At 45.1% G+C, this 21,023-nt stretch overlaps 1 protein-coding gene across 6 annotated transcripts in view; it reads right to left on the bottom strand.

The window, feature by feature from the left end:
* NRP2 (neuropilin 2) overlaps positions 1 to 21,023 on the bottom strand; it is a 131,431-nt gene that overhangs the window by 76,175 nt on the left and 34,233 nt on the right. For all 6 annotated transcript variants that reach the window (XM_075934328.1, XM_075934330.1, XM_075934329.1 and 3 more), the window contains exons 3-5: positions 9,349 to 9,530; positions 1,146 to 1,376; positions 445 to 600 (exon numbers count right to left, since the gene is read on the bottom strand). In XM_075934328.1, coding sequence (XP_075790443.1) covers positions 445 to 600; positions 1,146 to 1,376; positions 9,349 to 9,530 — 569 coding nt within the window. The remainder of the gene's footprint in view (positions 1 to 444; positions 601 to 1,145; positions 1,377 to 9,348; positions 9,531 to 21,023) is intronic.

Raw genomic sequence — 21,023 nt, 5'->3', positions numbered from 1 at the left:
GAAAAACTTAAAAAACAACAAATAGTCTAGTAGCACTTTAAAGACTAACAAAACATGTAGATGGTATCATGAGCTTTCGTGGTCACAATCCACTTCTTCAGATTAGTGTTGGAAGTCCAGATCCAAGAATAAATAAGGGGGGGAGGGGGAGGAAAAAAAATGGAGGGGAAGAAAGGAAAAAAAGAGACAGTGAGTACATAAGCTTGAAGGTGAGACTATAATGGAAACTGCAATTCATCATGAACTTTCTTTTCCATGCAGATGCTAAAATAGTTTCATTTCTCTGTGTATTGCTGTCTGGGAAAACATCCTCTTGAAAACACTCATCCCAGCTCACTCACACAGACACACTGAATGATGGAAACACTCCAGGAAATTAAATAAAAAGCACACATGACTGAATAAGTCCCAGAAACAGGCCTGACTGGGAAATTTGCAACTTACTTTCTGGGATCTCCTGCTTGACCAAGTAGTAGCGAGCCGAGAAGCCATCTTTAGCCACTGCCAGATCAGTGTGGAAGGTAAGTGAGAGAATACCAGTAGCTGAGCGGATCTCAGAAGGAGTCTTAGTGCCGCAGTACCTGCCTATCAAAGGGCCCACTGCAAAAGAAAGAGTAGCACAAAGTAGCTCCCACCTTTTGATTGAGCTCATTAGTCTTTACCTAACCCACCACGTGAGTTCTACTTGCCAAGAATACATTGGCAGTGGACAGTGAGTAATAATCAACCCTCCAGGACCAAGAAGGATGAAAAAAAGGCATTTTTGATTCTTTCGTTTCTGTCACTCACATTTTTACAAGAACAGAGGAAGAACAGGTGTAGTAACAGTTTGATCTTCATCTATGTGTCTATCTTTCCACATATCTAGTGCACATCTGAACACCCACTGAATAATATGAAGTCTATGCTGACACTCCAAGGAGGCAAACCCATATTTCACCATTACTGGGGACAGGCAAAATTTGCATCATCGCTGTATTTAACAGCTGAGAAAAGACCAACAGTATTTTGCATTTGTCTAATGCTGCAGGATACTAATGAGTCATGTCCTCTGTGAAATGTTTCAGACTCCCCATTACTGCTGGCTAATGGGAGCATAGGTAGACAAAGGGAAAAGGTTGGTGATACATCACCCCAATGCTCACCTTGAGGAATGCCATCCCAGATGTCCAGCCAATCATACTTGCAATCTCCCTCTCCGACCTGCAAGGGGTCATGCTCTAGGTCAAAGGTCAGAAACTGAAGGATGATTTCCATCTTTGGCTTGGCCATGATGGTGAAAGTGCAGTCCAAGTTGTGGGGATACTTATCAGGGAATCCTGGGGACTCAATAGTGCCATTGGAGCTGGTGAAGTTTCTAGAACAGTCTTCAGAGCCTGCAAGGGTAGGAAAAGTGGGTGTGTCAACAACAGCAACAGGGCTGACATGGACAGGTGTGCGCCAGACAATGTTCATTCTGTATCCAAAGCCGTTGGATTTTGCTGGGGTTTTTCTTGGGATACAGGAGCTTTGTCAACTAGAGGACGAGATTGTCAAATAATTCTGAGGGGCTTTGATCACACATTGCACATTCACTGTAGACATGTGTCTAGACTGCTTTGAAAACCTCAGCCAGAATCGACGGCTAATCCTGCAAATACTGTGAAAATGGTATCAAGGGAACCCCAAAAGGCTGGAAGCCCAAACTGTCCTACAATGCATCATGACCGCACCTGTTGCAACACACTGTTATAATGTCACCATAACAGCAGGACAGAAGTTACGCTCTAAGGCAACAGCAGTAGCAGGTCAGGCATGAGGAAGTGTTTGCAGTTCTTATTCTCCCCAGTCCTACAATCTACAGATGGGCTCTTGGAGCACCAGCTCTTCTGAGCTGGAGCTGTGACGTGAAGACTCCAACATGCAACCGTTCTTGTGACACAACATCAGTAATTACAGATCTGGATTCACCATGTTCAGGGTGAGCTCAGCAGATTCCCACTGGGCTAGTGCATGTGGACTATAAAAAATGTACCAGTTCCCCCAGCATATTGTGGGAAGGCAGGGGGTGAAATAGGCCTGAGGGATAAAACAAACGTAAGGTCGGACTAAGGAATTAGCTCTCTGTAGCTATATTTGGGGAACTTTTGGAAGGAATCATTTCCCACAATCAGAGAGGGTGACTGAGTGGGGAGGAAGGAATGGAAAGAGACCTTCCTGACCTATTGATTTTGTATACATCTATCTTAGAACATAGCAATAGCATATCTGAGCTAAAATTTCCCTTTGAGAATCATGAGATCTGGGTTCTTTCCACAGCTCTGGCACAGACTTCCTGCAAGACCTTGGAGAAGTCACTTAACCTTTCTGTGCCTCAGTTTCCCTATCAGCAAAATAGGGATAATGGTGTTCACATACAAACAATGGTGCTGTAAGGCTTACTTCAATACTGCCTGTAAAGCATTTTGAAACCACCACATGGACAATTACTAGCAAAGGGCAAATTATCACTGGTTCATTATCACTATTACGTATTTTATTTTACCCCAGACTGGCGATTAGTAGAGCAACAACACCCAAAGTTCCCTTGTAGCTGTAGAGTGTACGAGTGACTAGTCCAGCCTCTGTCTCCAGACTGTGGTGGCAGAAAGATTTTGGGGGTTATGTATGTGTGGGGGTGTATGCAGGCGCACACACATGTGTGAGAAATTCTGTGGACAGGAGGAACAGAGTGCTCTTTCTCTCTTATTCAGCTGTCTGCACCAAAAATGTTAGTTATTTCTATTCTTGAGGAAGACTTTCTGATTGCCAAGAGGACAGACAATGTTGCCACTTATTTATTGCTGACCTTGATGCTGGCCTCCCTTCTACCACTGCCGGCTAAGTGCTTCCTTTTTCTCACAGATGCAAGGTGCCTCAGGGTGGTGTAGTGGGAGGAAGGGGAGTTTGTGTCCTATTCACACCATGTCTGCGTTAAAACCCCTGCTCTTCAGAGGCTGGACAATTGACAATGGAAATCTCCAGCCTGTGGGCCGTTGGAGGGGTGTTCCAGGGACCTTTATCCTCATGACTGTGACACAGGATTGACATTCACTTTGTTTTATAGGGGTGCTGTGCTTCTCCTCCATCAACTCGCTGCCCCACCCACCCAGTTGGTACAAGTCTTCTTGGGACTAATTGGAGCCTTCCAGTTAGGAGGTCAACTTGAGATAACAGGTACTACAGAACTCCTAGCAAGAACGACATTGAGAGGAACCTCTTAACTGACTATAGCAGAGCAGCCAGCTTCTCTGGTGTGATAATGCAGAGGGAGCACAAGAGGAGCACAAACCAAAAACTACACAATGATCAAGAATAAGACTGTATTTACTCCTGCTCAAATAAAAGCCAGCCAGATTTATGAAGAGACTAATCCACACTCCAAGCTGAGAAGGAAAGCACAAAATATTCAATAAACCAGATGTCGTCTGTCAGGAAACGTCCTCTAGGGAATGCACAGAAATGTAACTGTGATTCTGTTAGATAGCAACCGTTTCCTCGTGTGGGTCACTTGCAGCAGTTAGTATCTTTGTCCATAGCTTGGCTCTAACCAGCAAACAATGATTGGCTGTAAAGGTAACCTGCAAATAATACATGGAAATCATGTTCACTTCAGTAATATGTGCTGACTGTTCGCACTTGCCAGGCTAAGAGATCAGTTCAGCACATAAACAACTAAAAATCTCAGCGGGGTCGCCGTGTTAGTCTGTAGCTTCAAAAACAAGTAGTCCTGCGGCACCTTAGAGACTAATAAATATAGAGAGAGAATACCATGCGTTTTCATGGGCAAAACCCACTTTTTCAGATGCAACCACTTAAACAGGCCTTCCAAACTGCTCTCACTGTAATGCCCAGAGGTAGGGATAGCCAGGGCCATGAAGTGCAGAGCTGGTAGCTCCCAAAGCACAGTGAGCAGCATTTGGAGACAGAGTGGATCCTCCTTCTTTTCTTTGGATGGCTTTCCAAGTGGGCTCAATTTATTATTCTTCCATTTTTAATTTGGGACTAATTTGGCTACAACTACGAGAGAGAGAGAGAGAGAGAGAGAGAGAGAGAGAGACAGAGAGAGAAAGAAAGGAAAGAAAGGAAAGAAAGAAAGAAAGAAAGAAAGAAAGAAAGCTTGGAGTCATGGTGGATAGTTCTCTAAAAGCATCCATTCAGTGTGCAGCGGCAGTCAAAAAAGCAAAGAGAATGTTAGGAGTCATTTAAAAAGGGATAGAGAATAAGACAGAAAATATCTTATTGCCTCTCTATAAAACCATGGCACGCCCGCATCTTGAATACTGCATATAGATGTGGTCACCTCATCTCAAAAAAGATATATTGGCATTGGAAAAGGTTCAGAAAAGGGCAACTAAAATGATTAGGGGTTTGGAACGGATCCCATATGAAGAGCAATTAAAAAGACTTGGACTTATCAGCTTAGAAAAGAGGAAACTAAGGGAGGATATGATAGAGGTCTATAAAATCATGACTGGTGTGGAAAAAGTGAATAAGGAAAAGTTATTTACTTATTCCCACAGTAAAAGAACAAGGGGTCACCAAATGAAATTAATAGGCAGCAGGTTTAAAACAAACAAAAGGAAGTTTTTCTTCACTCAGCGCACAGTCAACCTGTGGAACTCCTTGCTGAAAGATGCAGTGAAGGATAGAACTTTAACAAGGTTCAAAAAAGAACTAGATAGATTTATTTAAGTTAGGTCCATCAATACCTATTATCCAGGATGGGTAGGAATGGTGTCCCTAGCCTCTGTTCCTCTGGAGGTGTTTGACAGGGGAGGGATCACCTGAGGATTGATTGTTTGATCCCTCCCTCTGTGGCATCTGGTGTTGGTCAGAGAGCATACTGGGCTAGATGGACTTTTGGTCTGACCCTGTACGGCCGTTCTTATGTTTAATAATAAAAAGGAGCTTTGAAAACTTTACTAGGTAGTCAAAGAAATAAGAACTAACGCAGGATGTATCTGGCAACAAAGTTTTGTTGGTACCAGGAACGTCACGGTGCCAACCTTTTCAAAAGCGCAATGATTCTGGGGATAAAACTTGGGGAACACTTAAAGAGGCCTGCTTTTCAGGAGATGGGTATGCTCCGCACTTTCTGAAACTCAGGCCCTATTAAGCTTGAGTTGAGTGTTCAAACTTATAAGGCATGTTTGCAAATTGTGACCTGAATGTCATCTTCGAGTGTCACAGCAAAACTGTCCAACACCAGGGGCTAAACCCTTGGGAAGCAGCTGTTCATATGCCAAGTGCCTCTCTTAACCTAGAAACCCATGTGTACTGGAGAGGAGGTGTTAGCTTTAAGTGGGAGGTAAGCTGAACATTGAGGGTTTCATTCACTGGCGCAGTCTCCTAACTGGATGCCCTTTAAAGCCAGTGGAATGTCACTGGATGAGCACCAGTGCTGACTGAACCTTAGCTCTGATCCATCTGCTCTATTTGTCTGCAAACAAAAGGATTTGTTTACTCCACAGTCAGATGTGAGGCCAGGGACCCTCTTATCTCCTGCCTCTGGAGATGGCTCCACAGGCCACGGATCTCTCTAGGTGGGCGCCGGCGCGCTGAGACTGCATAAACAACCGGCTTCAGGTCCTCCCACTCTCCAGGGAGTGAAACCTGGCTTCTGTTTTGAATTTTGTCTGGAGCGGTGTCAAGCCAAGCGCCCTTTCCCTAGAGAACAGTGAGCAATGTAACAGCACTCGGTATCAACAAGGAGGACTGGATCTAGTGTGGAAACCCCACTATTTGTGCAGTAGAGGAATCTACGCTGAGAGACAGGAAATGAGAAGAGTCAGCTTTCTCCTGCTCCTTCTGCTGCTCTGATGCAGCCCCTACTTCCTTTCCCTCGATGGTCTCCTTCCCCATGACTTTAGCCCCTCCCTGGCTCGTACTTAATGCACAGAGCACTTCTTCCTGCCAGCCCATTGCACCTCCCTGCTAGCCAGTCTCTCCCTGGCTCTGGGTCAGCTCTGCATCATCCTGGCCACAGCTGCTTGTTGGACTACTCAGGGCAAGGGCAAGTGGGATAAGGACTGTGATAGGACTATGGGCTATGGATAGAAGGAGGTGAGACAGCCCTGGTTTAAGACAATTACCTTCCCCCCTGAACGAAGGTTCATCCTCATCTCTGCCCTCAGGCCGGTTGGGTTAACCAAACGCCCTCAGGATTAGTCAATGTCCTAACTATTAACTGAAACAATAACAGCGTGAACTGGCTGGTATGTATGGGCACCTCCACCCTCTACCAGACTGAAAAAGAATTGCTCAGCTGTGTGCCAGGGGCTCTAAATGGTAAGGATGTGAACATACACCTGTGTACTAAGGATGTGAGGAGGCAGGTAACTGGCTAACCGTGAAGTCGATACAAATGCACGATTAGTCGATAAGGGAAGGCGTGCTGTCCTGGCTCACGCCGGTCCAGGAGCTACCCCCACTACAGCTCAGCAGCTTAAATGTAGGAAGTGCATTTTAACTGCAGAGCCCAGGGGAGGAAGGTCCCAGACGCGGCAAGCCCGGCTTAGTCCCAGCTCATGCCGTTTCCAGGACCTACCCCCGCTGTGGCTCTGCATTTTAAATATAGCAAGAGCCAGGCAGGACATTTAAAATGCAGAGCCACAGTGGTGGGAGCTGCCGGACCCCACACGACATGGACTGAGCTGGGCTTGCTCGGTGCCAGCTCACACTGGATCCAGCAGACATCCCCCATGGACAGGGGCTGCTGCCAGAGCAGCCTGTGTTTGCAGCCAGCCCAGGCCACTGCAGACTGGGGCTGCTGCCGTGAACACAGGCTGCGCCAGCCTGTCCATGGGAAAGGGGGTCTCAGCTCCCCGTTGGGACCCGCCGCAGAGAGCAGCCTCTGCTCATGGTGAGTGTGAGCTTGCTGCAGGAAGAGGCCACTTCACTGCAGTCTCACCTGCACCCCCCAGCACTGCTGCCTTGATGCAACAGGGCTGGGGGGGGACGGGACAGGCAGCACTGCAGAGAGGGTGCTGAGGGGAAACCAGCTTTTAAGCTGGCTCCCCCCCAGAACCGGCTCCTACTCCCTGCTGGAGGAGAGGGAGGGAATGGGAAATGTGAGTAGTCAGCTCAGCTACCTTATGAGCCTATGCTTATTGCAGGGGTGGGAACCTTTTTTGGGATGGGGACCACTGACCCACAGAAAAATTAGTCGGAGGCCACACACAAGTGAGAAGCAAAAAAAACCCCTCGCTGACATGGCCCCCAGCTGAGAAGGAGAAAGACTCCCCACATATCCCTCGCACACCAGAGCATGGGGGCCCAACCTAGTAGATTCTGTGTGCTCCAGCCCTGCAACGGACAGTGGGGGGGGGGGGGGGGGGACTGGAGTGCAAGCTGGGCTCCCCAATGCTGGATAGGGTCCTGAGTCTCGGGGGCCAGATCCAGGCAAGCCAGGGGCTGCATCCAGCTCCAGGCCTGAGGTTCCCCACCCTTGGCTTATCGGGTAGACGACTACTTGACTACTCACTCACATCCCTACTATGTACCCAGCCTGGGCTCATCAGTTACCGTGCATAGTTACACGCAGCCCTCCTTTCCTACGCTGCTGCCTCTGTATCAGAGGGAGCAGCGGGGGGTGGGGGAACGGATATAGATGCAGCAGCAGGGGAGGGGGAGGCGGCATTGAAAATTTCAGCACTGTTACACGTTTACATAAATAAATGCATTTTAACATCCCTACTATAGGGCCACCACCTCATAAACTCCATTTTAATACGTCATCCCAGGAATCGATAGATACACGGGCAGAATTTTTTAATCCACTCATCTCCCCTTCTAATTTCAAGCTAAGAAGTCCTGTTTCATTTGTGTCCCCAACCCTAGGCAGCTGGTCATCTGCACCCAAGTCTGTCTGTATGTCTTTGAATCTTTCTGACCATCTGTCTCTCTAAAACCACTAAATATTTATGTCAAGAGAGGGGAACCTAAGGCCCAGCTTGCCTGGATCCAGCCCCCAAGGCTCAGCTCCTGCCCCCAGAACTGGGGAGCCCATGCTGGCACCCGAATGCCTCCTGACCAACTGATTTTTCTGTGGGTCAGCAGCCCCCAATTCAAAAAAGGTTCCCCAACCCTGACTTATGGCTTGTATTAAGATCTTGGAAAGCAAACAAACAATGTTGTGCCTATTTTTTTTCTCCAGTATATATTCATGCATTTGTTTCATAGTCTACTGACGTGATAGTCGTGTGTTTTCCTCCAGTATTCTAGCAATGGAATGTGGGCACAAGACCTAGTCCTATGACAGATAGCCTCGGGTATCTTTGTGGAAAGCATATTTAGGCCCCTCCTGAGCACACAAGCTCTGCCTTTCTCTCTCTCTGGGCTAGTCTACACCAGAAGCACAACAGTGCCACTGTGGTGTGTCTCATGAAGATGGTCTATGCCAAAAGATGGAGCTCTCTCCCATCTCTGTGAGAAATGTCAGGGGGAGAAAAGTGATAGAAATGTAGCCGTGTTAGTCTGGGGTAGTTGAAGCAAAATGCAGGACAATGTAGCACTATGTCGGCAGGGAGAAACTCTCCTGCCGACATAGTGCACTTGGGTTGGTGTAACTTTTGTTGCTCAGAAGGGTGATTTAGTCACACCCCTAAGCAACATAAATTACAGTGACATATGTCCAATTCCTCTCTCTCACACATGCACACGGAGTTTTGTATTTTCTTGAGACTACTTGTTCTCATGCATGCAGTTCTCACAAATATTTAGACTGCACTGATATAAAAAAGGCCTTTTGAGCAGCTTTTACTTTCTTCCAGAATAGTTTTGTATTGAACAGAATTATGAATAGTTCCTGTTATATTGAACTCAACAGCCGCCTGTCTGACTCCCTTGCTGCCACTGCAGGCAGCAGCCCTTTAAACCAGCAGTCCACCCGTTACAAAAACCCTTCCTTCCAGAAAAAGAAAACAAAGTCATTGATCAGCACGTAAGTTGTATATCCACAGGAGCTCTACACAGTTCTAAAGGAGGGACAATCTTCACTTAGCCATGACTTAACAAGCACGGTAGATGTCATGAAGAAAAGATACAGTGTTTGTAGTTCTGGAATGCAAGAGAATTTAATGAGGAAACCGGCTTTTCATGCCAAGCTGGGAATCAAAAAGCACTAGAATGCACCACTAAAATCTTTATCTTCTTGGAAATGTGATGAAAGAGACTTGCAAAAAAATTCCAACCCGTGTATTGTGCCCATCCTAAAAACCCAACTGAAAACATGGCTTATGGGATGTGCTCTGTGACGATCCTACTGTTAACGGCTTGGAGGACAGGTCCTGTAAGACTGCTCGTCTAAAGTTTGCCTTTGACACTGACCTGTCTTGTAGATCTCATAGCGCAAAGAGAAGCCAGCACCTTGCCGTGCATAGTCCGAGGTGAACTTAATGTAGAGAGAGGAGCCTGAGGAGATGATGGTCGGAGGGGCAATGTTCCCACAGTGTTTGCCCAGCAGGTCTGCTGACTCACTGTCGCCGTCCCGTATCTCGATAAAGTCATATCTGCCCACGTGAGAGGAAAGGGAGACAGAAGAGACACATGACAAACAGAGCGATGTTTCAGAGCGTAGCCGTAAACCCAGTGTGTCCTTCTTCCCCTCCTAGAGGTGCCAGCACACTTCACAGAAGCACCTACCCTGCTGCTTGCCTTGAACCTGTCACCCTTTGCTTGCATCTCTCCATTCCCACTTCAACAGGCGCAAGTTACTTGTCTTCACATTTAAGGTCTGTTATGGCCTCTCCTCGCCCACCCGTCCACCTAGCATCCATAATTCACTTACACAGATATAAACTCTCACCTCCAGGCCTACAACGTTGCCCTTAACTGCCCATTTGCCAAACGTTTGGACAAGTCATCATCATGCAGGCTCCCATGCTCCCCCTTATGCAAAGGAGAAGCTCCTTATAAAAATCACCCAGGCCACTATCCTCCTTTACATTTATTCGTAAAAGACACTTGACAATTAGACAAGCTGGTGTTCTGTGATCACTGCTTAGTCCACTGTTCCCAGGAGTCTCGCTGCTTCCTTGTGCTCTCCATCTGTTTGATGCATCTTTCTCCTTAAACACTGGGGGCCTAGGTCATCTCTTTGTTATAGTCTATACAGCCTCTGGCACAATGAGGCTGAAGCCTGTATACAAATAATAAACAATACAATACAAATAATAAACAATATTATTTGTAACAAACACCTCCCTCAATGAAACTTTGCTCCTAGATCTACCTCTTATGCCATAACTAGCCTCCTGTGTTTCCTTCTCTTGTGCCCTCTAGTAAGTTGTTTTATGTGTTATTTATATTTATATTTGCTCTCAGATATTGCTGCCTGTCCAAATGATCATTCACTGTCAAGCATTCCTATGAAGTAGGTACAATGAAAGCTTTGTTATCCGGCACTCTGTTAACCAGAAAACTTTGTTAACCGGTATTGCCCCCAGCCACAGTACTGTCACATCTTCAGGCGCACAGGCCTGCCTCGGTTTACCATGATTGGCTTAACAATTTTTTATTTAAGAAGTAGTAATCATCTTTAACTCAAAATAGAAATATGAGACCAACTGCCTCACACTACAAAACTACTAATATTAAAAACTTGAGTTTTACTATTATTGTCCATTGATTTTTCCTAGGTTGATGGGAGCCTCAGATAACCAGAACGCCCTCATCCCCAAGCATTCCGGATAGCACAGGTTTTACTGTACTTTCTTACCATTATTTCCAATTCGGATTTTCCAGAGAAGTAAAGATGGGATTTTAAAATGCACCTAAGTGATTTAGGAGCACAAATCACAAAATGTGATAGTCCCTCCCTAGATGACTTGCCCAAGGGCACACAAGAGGGCAGTGGCAGAGATAGGAAAAAACACTTTTAAGCCCCTGACCATGATTCATTACTCCAGGCCACTTGTAAGAGTTTCCATTCTAACACTATCCAGACAGTCTTCCATACCAAGGATGTTAAGGACTAGTCGAGTCGATTAGCCACTCCCCCACCCCTTGATGCCTCTATTAGATAGAGGCAGCAAAGGACGGGGGAAGGGGGGATACTTCAAAGCAGCAGCGCCACATGGAGCCTCAGGTACGGGCTCTGTGCATTGCTGCTCCTTTGAAATGGCGCCGCACAGAGCCCGGGATCAGCTGTGCGGTGCTGCCCCTTTGAAACATCCAACTCCTCCTAAAACCCTGAGTGAAACCCTAAATGCAAATACTGGGGAACTCATTTCAAATTTAGGTCTCAGTTAAGCACCAGCAGCCTGTATTTTGCTGCTGATTTGGCACGTACATCCCCATCCTCCATTGGACATGTTTAACGGGACATTCGTTAGCCCAGATGAATTTGGGCACTCACTTTGTGTGCCCAAGTTTGGAAATTGAGCTCTGTAACTCACACAGTCATTATCTGGGAAGGAGCTACATAGACGCGCACACTGCGGAGAAAAGCGACATAAAAGTGACTGTTGATAATGAGGTCTAATTAATCACATCCAGAACCTTGCTGTGATCAGCACTAGAGCAGCATACACCATACAAAGTGTGGGTAGCTAGCTAGCTAGCTGGAGTGTGGGAACTGAGAGGGAGAAATGAACCCCTCCATGGCTATGAGAGATGGGCCCAAATCACAGAATTCAGATCCCCAGCCAGATTTCAAATCATCCAAAGCTTAGTGGTGTTGGATCATTAGTAATATGCCAAGACCACTGTGTCTATCATGCTGACCAATGTCATCTTGTTTCCTTATATTCCCATCTGTCTGTATCCACTATTTTATCTTGTCTTACACTAAGGCTTAGTCTCCACACTGCAAAGTTCTTGCGCAAAAACTTCTTGTGCAAAAGTGTGTCCAGAACTCAAAGCGCATTGCAAAAGTGCTGTCTACACTGCACGGACACTCTTGTGCAAGAAAGCTCTGATGGCCATTCACAAAACGGCCATCAGAGCATCTGTGCTTTTGCCGATAGGGGTTTCTTGTGCAAAAACCCCTTTGGAGCATCCACAGCTGCCTTTTTGTGCAAGAGCTGTAGCACAAAAAGGAGTTATTTCTTGTGGGGAGAGGAATAACTCTACTGGCAAAAGCCCTCTGTTCTGTCAATTTTCTTGCGCAAAAACATGCTCGAGGCATGGACACTCTGCTGGTTTTTGCGCATTTTGGGACAGGAACTGTCTCTTTGTTGAGTATTGTACAGAGCCTGACACAATGGAGTCCTGGCCCATGACTATGGCTCCTAGGCGCAACAAATAAATAAGAATTCTGGTTTTAGTTTGGACCAGCACAGAGATAAAAGCCCATTGTGTAATTCTGATCTGAACTGAAAACTCCCACAGAACCACTGGTTAGAGTTGCCAAGTGTCCGGTTTTCACCCGGACAGCCCATTATTTCTGGCCCTGGTCCAGTTAAAAAAAAAATAATCACAAAATACCGGATATGTAAAATGCCCGGTATTTTCTGTTTCTCTCGGATGGAAGGCAGGAACATTCTTGGAGGAGCGTGGGAATATTTAAAGTTACAGCAATTTTTTTTTTATTTTTTTTTTGCTCAACAAGTTTGGCTCCCCATTCTTGTTTTTTTTTCCTCAGCCAATCTTTTTTTCCTGCCATGTTTGGGATTTTTTGTGAAAGGATCTGGCAACCCCACTTGCAGTGTTTATGTGTAGAGCGCTGCGTGGATACCCGTGGATGCAAACCGGATATCTATGGATTTGCAGGGCTCTAATCATTTGGCCACATGTCTACAACAAGGTAGCACTGGTATCTCTGTGGCAGATAAACAGTTTTTACATTGCACATGATGCAATCTTTAACACTCTCTGTCTCATTTCTGTGTTTATTCTTTGACCAGCCTAGCATTATTTACAGAAAACCACCCAACTCTCTTTCTCTGTTTATTTGCTTAGCGTCAACCTGTTAAAACAACATGCTATGCTGCTTCTCCTCCCTCCAGGGAAACAGGAGAGCACAGAAATGCTACACGCAGGCAGAATTCTTACTTTCTATTTCATCACAAGATCCTCTACTTGGAAACTGAGAGTTGAAAGAAGAAGTAGCTTGTTGGACACAGAAGGATTCTCATGTGACTCATTCCTGTGCTGCAAGACACACATACATCATCAAGCAACAAGCCCAGGACTGAATGTGCTGCTCAGAAAGGAAGGCAAACCGAATAGGCCAGGTCCCATACCTTTCCTGGAGTTAGTCAGGCTGGACTCCAACTGAAAATGCCTGGAGCTAAAATGTTATCTATACAGAGCCAGGCACTGAGTTAACTGTAACTAGCCAGCCTATAATTTGGTGACAAACACTATATGGCTGGCCAGCGTAAAATAAACCAAATCACATTGAAAAGCTCCCTCTAAAAAGTGATCTATCCCAGTGGAAGAACATGCATGGGACTAGATCATGGAGCTACACTCATTTACACCAGCTGAAGATCTAGCCTCGCATGGGACAGTCAAAGCAGCTTCCTTAAGTGCATTAAGCAAATATGATTAACATCTGTCACTTGTGGTTTGTTTTTTCGTTCATCCTCTTCCCAGGGGAAAAACTGTATGTGCACAGCAGTGCCTTGTTTTGGTAGGGTTTCGTTTCTTTGTTTATTTCAACTAGAACTCAGCAAACAGTGGTGACATTTTTTTCCTATGTATATCTACTTTAATTCAAAAGAGTTTTTTCTAACCATGTTTGCAGCCCTTTCACATTCAGGGTACGTTTAGACAGTGGGGTATCCTGAAATAGCTACCCCACATCTTTGAAATACGCCCATGATTTCAAAATTACGCACTACTCCGGCTCCCTGTGACCTTTGTTCCACAAGAGTTTAGGGATGTCTCGAAATACTGCGTTATTTCAAAATTTGGCACTGTGTAGATGCACCAAATTTCAAAATAAGCTATAAGCTGCTCCGCTGCCGGCTTCCCCGAGGCTTTGCAAAGCCTCGGGGGGGCTCAGGCAGCGGGGCAGCCCAGGCGCGCCTGGGCTGCCCCGCTGCCCGAGCCCCTCCGCGGCTTTGCTCCGCGTCTTCCTGGTCTGCAGACCAGGGAGACGCGGAGAAAGCCCCGGAATACACAGGCGGCAGGACCGCGAGATCCCGCAGTCCGTGTCCTCCGGGACGAGCCCTGTTCGTAACTGCGGATCCGACCTAAGTCGGATCCGCGTAAGTCGGGGACTGCCTGTATTCATCAAAAGTGAATTTCAAATTGTAAATTTGATTGTAAAATTTGCCATTTGTGCTGAATAGGTTAGTTTACGTACCCATAGTCAGAACACATTGTTTCTGTTCTCTTGTTCATATAACTCAACAGCACAGCAGGAATTTTGAGTTCATACTACCTCCATGACATAAATCAACCAAATAGTCTCCAGCAGTGCTTTTTTTGTTTAAAAAAAAAAAAAAAAAAAGGTGCCGGTACTACGGGGAAAAGTTGTTGAGCTCTGACTGGAGGTGCTGGTACCGCATCAGAAAGCACTGGTCTCAAGAAAAAAAGATACATGACTTATGAAATCAACCAGCACTTTATGAAATAACAAGATCTATAACACTGTAGACCAAGAATTAGTGAATAATTTCAAAAACAAATAAGAAACGTGTGAATTTTGCAATCTGCTCAAAGACAATTTGCAATTTTAAAAAAGGCTAAATTCATGTAATGAGTTATTCACTGGGAAATAATTGCTCCTCTCTATATGAAAACATTTGGCCTCATCCAAGCATCTAAAGAGGAGTTTTCTCCTCATGAAATTAATTCTTAATAAATCAATTCTTACAACAACCCAACTAAATAAGTCTGCAGGAGGTCGAGAGATCATTTTTGCCAAATGTGGAATTAATATAAACACATGAGGGATTTTTGTTGTTGTTAAATGTCTTGGCCCAAACCATGTACTCCTTATTCAGGAGAAATTCTCATTATGTTTTTACAGTACTGATAAACAGAGCTGCAAAGTGGGACAGTATTCACACTGGTATAGTGCTTCTGCCAGAAAGCACTATAAGAGCATTTGTTTTCTTTACTAGTTAAACTTCATTCTCGATGCCTTAAAAATGAAATGCTCATTCCAAGAATTCACATACTAAATTGAAAATTCAGGCTAACTTCCGCAACGGAGACTGCTCATTTTCTTTCACACATAGGTTCTGCCCACACACTGGCCCAACCTCAAGCATGTTGTTAAATGTCGTTCTGTTATGGCTAGGTCACTGGCCAAACCATATTAAAATCTGGTTTTGCTAGAACTTTGTTTATGTTGAGTTTAAATACAGTTTCCAGACTTGATTTTTCCTCTGTGTGTGTGGGGTAGAGGTTGGGGCCACGCGCATGTGTGTGTGGAAGATAACTGGGACTCTCTGGATGTTTTCTGCACTTACAGTTTTATTTCCAGACAGTTTTGGAACATTTCTATGTTGGGTGTGGCAACATAATGGCATGATGGCATCTGAACTCTCTTAGCCAATCACAAAACAGTTGGTTTTCATTCACATGCAATACTATAATTCCATTGGTTAAGTGAACATGGTGCAACACAAGACACAATTTTAGAGTAACTGAACATTAAATCATATTTTCATAGAAGAAACTACTGCCAAATACCATAACCAATTCCTTTCCCAAACCTGAAGGAGACAATGATACAAATGGATAGCCCAGCAGTCAACAGCCACTACAGTAGAATCTCGATTATCTAACCTAAATGGGACTGAAGGATGGCCGGATAATCGAAATGTCAGATAATACGGAAAATACCTTGCGGGGTCCAAGGTATTTTCCCCGTCAGTGGCCGCTCTGTAGACGCTCGGCTGCTTCATGGGGAGCCGTGCTGACTCCAACCTCCTTGATCTCCCCCAGTCAGCCGCGCTACCCCCGACCTCCCCTATCTCCCCCAGCCAGCTGCGCTGCCCCCGACCTCCCCTATCTCTCCTGGCCAGAGATAGAGGAGGTCGAGGGTATTTTCTGTTGGTTTTTTTAACCAGACGGGGGACCCGAATACTGAACTGTCTGGGCGAAAACGGGACACCTGGCAACCCTAATAATACACCTAGCAAAAATGTAACTAGATATCTCTGGGCTCTCCAGCAGACTCACCCTTCAGCTATTCTACTGAGCAACACAGTCAAAAGTGCAGCCCTCAAATTTTATGTTGCTCAATGCAAGATCAGGAATCGACAAACTTAAGTGTCAACCACATCTGCCTAGCTTCTGAGGCCAGCGTCATCCAGAGATGGTAAGATACCACTGCAGGGACATGTAAGCAAATGGTAGGTAGGAAGAGGGGGGATGCAGTCATTGGAAATGGAAGGCAGAGCTTAAAGTAGGACATAGAAAAATACATAGACTTTCAAATTAGCTAGTTTCCCAGCTGTAACAGTCACATGCAAAACTTGAGCTCAGATAATATTTTCCTCTATATTTTTTACTTTGGTCTTTTTGAAAAGCAAAGCTATTAGGCTACAAATAGGGCATGTTTTTCTATCTCATCAAGCCATGCCTGTGATCTAGAGATGGGAACTAGCTATGAAGTTATAATCTCAACTTTCCCCATATTTTATTATTAGTTTTATTTATAGTAAAGGTATTTCCATGGTGCTTGTGACTGCAATATCTCTGCACCTGGCAAACATTAATGAATGTATCCTCAGAAGACCCTGAGAGGTAAGAAAGCAAACAGGATTGGTGACTTGCCCAAGGTCACACAGGAAGTTTGCAGTAGAGCCAGGAATAGGATCGAGACTTGATTAGACAGATTATATTCTATTAGACTAGTCTAGGCTACACAGATACACAAACAGAAAGACAGACAAGTAAGCACTTAGATTAGATCCAACATTCCTAAATTTGGGGAATGTTCAGTGTTGGTCAGGTCCTCTACCTGCAACCACTTCTTTGCCCTGCTTAGCACAGAATTTCCTTCTGTAACTGCTCATAATAGGAAGAAATGTTGAATTGTTGTTATAATGCAAATTCCATGGAAGGGGCTAATATACTGCCCACTACTGCAGGAATACTGGAAGACTGCGTAGCCACAACTTTTGCCACTAATCTAATTGCTTCTTTTACAACATCCCTTCTATAAAACCTTCTGAAAGCAGTTGGTGTTTTTAAATATGCTTTAAGAATATCCTATTTCATGGCAATGACGTCACAGCTGAGACTCAGCAGTTTGACAAAAGGTGGTTATAGAGCAGCTCAGTGTTAGGTGGAGAAAGGTAAGTGACCCAGCAGCTCAATCTAACACTGATGTTTAGCGGCAGGCAGAATTAATGTCAACTGTATGCTGGCTGGCTCCATCGGTTGCTCTGATGTCACCACCCAACATTATGCTTTTCCATAAACTGCCTTCAAATCAAATAGAGCATTTTGGAAGCATGAGAAAAGTCCCCAGTAACTTTTATGGTGTCTTAAGAAACAGCAGCATACAAATAACACAAGTCAAACACTTTGCAAAAAGTGTAGGAGATTTTTAAGTGGCACATTTTATGATCATGATGTCAGAGTCTGGAAAGCAATCTTTCTGATGACATCATAGCAAAGAATTATAATCTTATATTTGCTGCCGATGAGATTTTGTCTATAGCCATTAATTATAAATATAGTAAATAGATTTGACTTACATTGGTTTTACATAGCTATAATTCAACAATTTATGTGAAATCACTCCTAATTTACATGGGTGCCCATAAATTGGTGTGTGGCCATAAAAGGTATGATTCTAATCTGCAGCTTGTGTACTCATTCATGCAGTGCAAAATGGGCGCAGAACGCTACTAATTCAGAAGTTATTGATGTTTTATGCCCACTTGGCTCTCATCGCAGGGCCGTGGAGTAGGAAAGCCCAAAGGGCCTGATCCTTATCTTATGTACAAATCAGAACGGACTCAGAGTCAATGGGGTTACAATGGTTTGAAACTGGGGTAAGTGAGAGGGGAATCAGGCCTAAGGCTGTGTGGTGCAGGCATGGTATTATGGGGTTTCTGTTAGGACACTAGCCCTACAAGAGTTAAAACCAACCGCAGGAGTCTGAGTGGCAGGCAGCCACCAAATGGGGCTGAAGATAATTAGGGCACCGTGATAAAAGGGCAGCCCTGGGAAGAAGTAAGACTTCTGTAAGGAGCTGCAGACCTAGGAGGCTGTCTGGCAGGCTCGAAGCCCTGGGAGAAGAGAGTTTGGGATGGGAGCCAAAGATGCTGGGACTACGGAGAAGTGGCCCAGGGAAGCTGGTGGAGTTAAAGAGCTGGAGGAGGGGCAGCAAGAGGCTGGAGTGAGTGGCTAGACTGAGGGCTGCAGCAGGCACCTGAGGCAGATGACAAGACCAGGGGTTGCTGCTCCGCCAGGAGAGGGGACAGGCAATGGTGCTGAGGTTCAGGCGGAGGGATGTGCCCCAAGGTAGATGGCACAAGTTGGGATCCATGCAGGTGCAGACAGGGAATAGAGTGGAAGCGATGGTAGCGAAACACTGCTAGTAGCGAGTGTGTGGAGAGGAGCGGGGGGGGGGGGGGGGGGTCGATAGAGTTAACTCCCAGCATAACTGACAGGAGGCACCGTGGTAGTGAGTCAAACCCTGCAACAGGGTTTTGTGAACTCAATTCTTCCACTCTATTTTGGGCTATTCTCTCAAATCGTCCTAACCTACATAACCAGAATTTCTGAGAAATCAATAAGAAAAACTAGCCATTCAGTCAGGTGGGAAAGAGAGAGAGAGAGAGAATAACCCAAAACACACTGGAAAACTGCTTCCAAACGGCCTCAAATAACTACAAGGAAGCCACAAATAACTTCTATTCATAATCTTTGGGTTTTTCACTGCCATGATAGTAGTGCTGAGGTAGAGCTTCTTCTAGCTGTTATGGTACATTATGTGAAATCCAGCCAAACATACCACATAGAAAGGAGAATCAAAGATTTTAAAACTGCTTCTTTGGCCAGTTTAGACACAGATGAGAATTTAGTTCCTGCCTCCCATCCACTGCCTCCCACCAAAATGAACTCTGAATACAGCCCCCACATCTTTTACGATCTCTTCTTCAGGCTGCGTTCCTGTGGCAGATCTCAACCGAGCGGCCTTGGAGGAGAGAAGAGCTGGCATCTGGGACATAGCCGGGAAACTGTTCATTATGTAAGAAAATAAGATGTGCTAATGTGCACATTAGAGGTTTTCTGCAGGCTGTTATTCGGGACTACATATGGCTGTTTAATTTTATTTCTGTCTCTAAAGCCATCTCTATAAATTCCCCACCTTTCTAACTTTAGCTCTGGGGCTTGTTCGTTGCCAAAAGTCTTTAGTATTCCAGAAACAAGAAACCAGAATGAAAACAGGAATAAAGCAGATTAAATACTTCAAGGATCACCCCCAGCTTCCACATTGTTCTTCTTTGTTAATATTGTAATAGAATTGAAACAACTCACAGCCCATCCTGACACACAGACACTTGAGAAACTACATTTGCACCTCCCTGCTTCTGCTACAATCCATCTGTGGAGAAAATTGGACTTTGTTTCCTATTTCATTTTACTGTCACCGCTCACTGGCGCTTGCTCACTAGCAGAAGAAATAGAATAAATAAGAGATAATAATAAGTAGCAGAAGGTTCACTGAAGAAAAGTACAAGGCAGAAGCTCAGAGACAGACTGAGTTGATGTCATGTCTCCTCCATAGATGGGGGCCTGATTACTCACCTAGGAGCTATGGAATAGAGTCAGATGATGAAGTGGGATTTGGCCCATGAAAGCTTGTGCCCAAATAAATGTGTTAGTCTTTAAGGTGCCACAGGACTTCTCACTGTTAAAACAGTCTAAAGTAAGCAAGGACAGAGAGGAACAAACTTGGACAAAAGCAGGGGCAGTGTGTGGGAATGTGAAGTAGATCAAAATACTTCCTCTTACAGAGGGACCATTTGGAAGTGGGATGACTATAATCTACCCATCCAGGCAACTGAAATTTCCCCATTTCCCCCACAAACAATGCCCTGCGACTTCTTTGTTCAGAAATATTTTCTTTCCATTTTGCGTAGCTTTTTCCAACAAACAGATGTAGTCTAGATGTACCCTCACTCAGGCTATAGCTACACTACACAACCCAGCTGTGTCACTTAAATACTGTGTCGAATAAAGCTAGCATGTATAAATGCTGTTTGTCAGCACTTTTGCTGACAAAATACTTCTGGTTCCCAGGAGCTGCTTTCACTTTGTCTACAGGAAAGAGCTTCTGCCAACAAAGTGGCCTTTACACTTGTACTAGTTACAGCAAAACTTTGGGGGGGGGGGGGTATTTTTTTAAGCACATGTGAATGGTGAATGACGTTTAATTGCAAGTGTAGACTAAGTCTCAGTTTCCCCCCGACCCCTCTCACACACACACACACACACACACACACACGAGTCTGTTTTGCCCTGAAAGCTCATCCAGGGAGTATTTGCACGCCTTTCTCACCCTCCAAGGCTTTGGTTCAGCTCCATTGACACTAAAGGCAAGAGAATTCTCTCCGTGTGTGAGGAATCAATTACGTCCTCTGACACTCTATTACTATAGCCCTCACAGCTCCAGAATCCAGATGAAAAGAGAGAAGAAGGAGGGGACATGGGCGGGCAGGAATATTCCAAGTTGCCATACTTAAAGAGACAGAAAGAGGTCTCACTCCTTGACCACTTGCCTGAAACTGGAAGGTGCATGGTAGGAAAATCAAAGAAATCAAAACAACAATAACAAATGAAATATTAAGAAATACTAGGGGGCTGCACGCACTGCTTGCTATCCTCCCCAAACCCCAGAGCCTGATTGTCGCGCGGCAGGAAAAACGTTTGAGAGAGAGAGAAAATGGGGCAACATAACTTTAAGCAAGTTACAGAAAAACGCATAATACTAGTTGGTTCTTGCCTCCAATAATTATGTGACACACGAGCATGCTGATAAGGGACCAGTATTTATTTCCTGCCGCTAGCCACCTCCTTGTCAAATGTCAGGGCCAGTATCCCAACTCCTGGGGCTACTGATATAGCTTCCTCTTTCA

Source organism: Pelodiscus sinensis, chromosome 7, assembly GCF_049634645.1.
Source record: "Pelodiscus sinensis isolate JC-2024 chromosome 7, ASM4963464v1, whole genome shotgun sequence".
Lineage (NCBI taxonomy): Eukaryota > Metazoa > Chordata > Testudines > Trionychidae > Pelodiscus > Pelodiscus sinensis.
The sequence above is the reverse complement of the archived record's forward strand: the minus strand, read 5'-3'. Positions and strand labels throughout refer to the sequence as shown.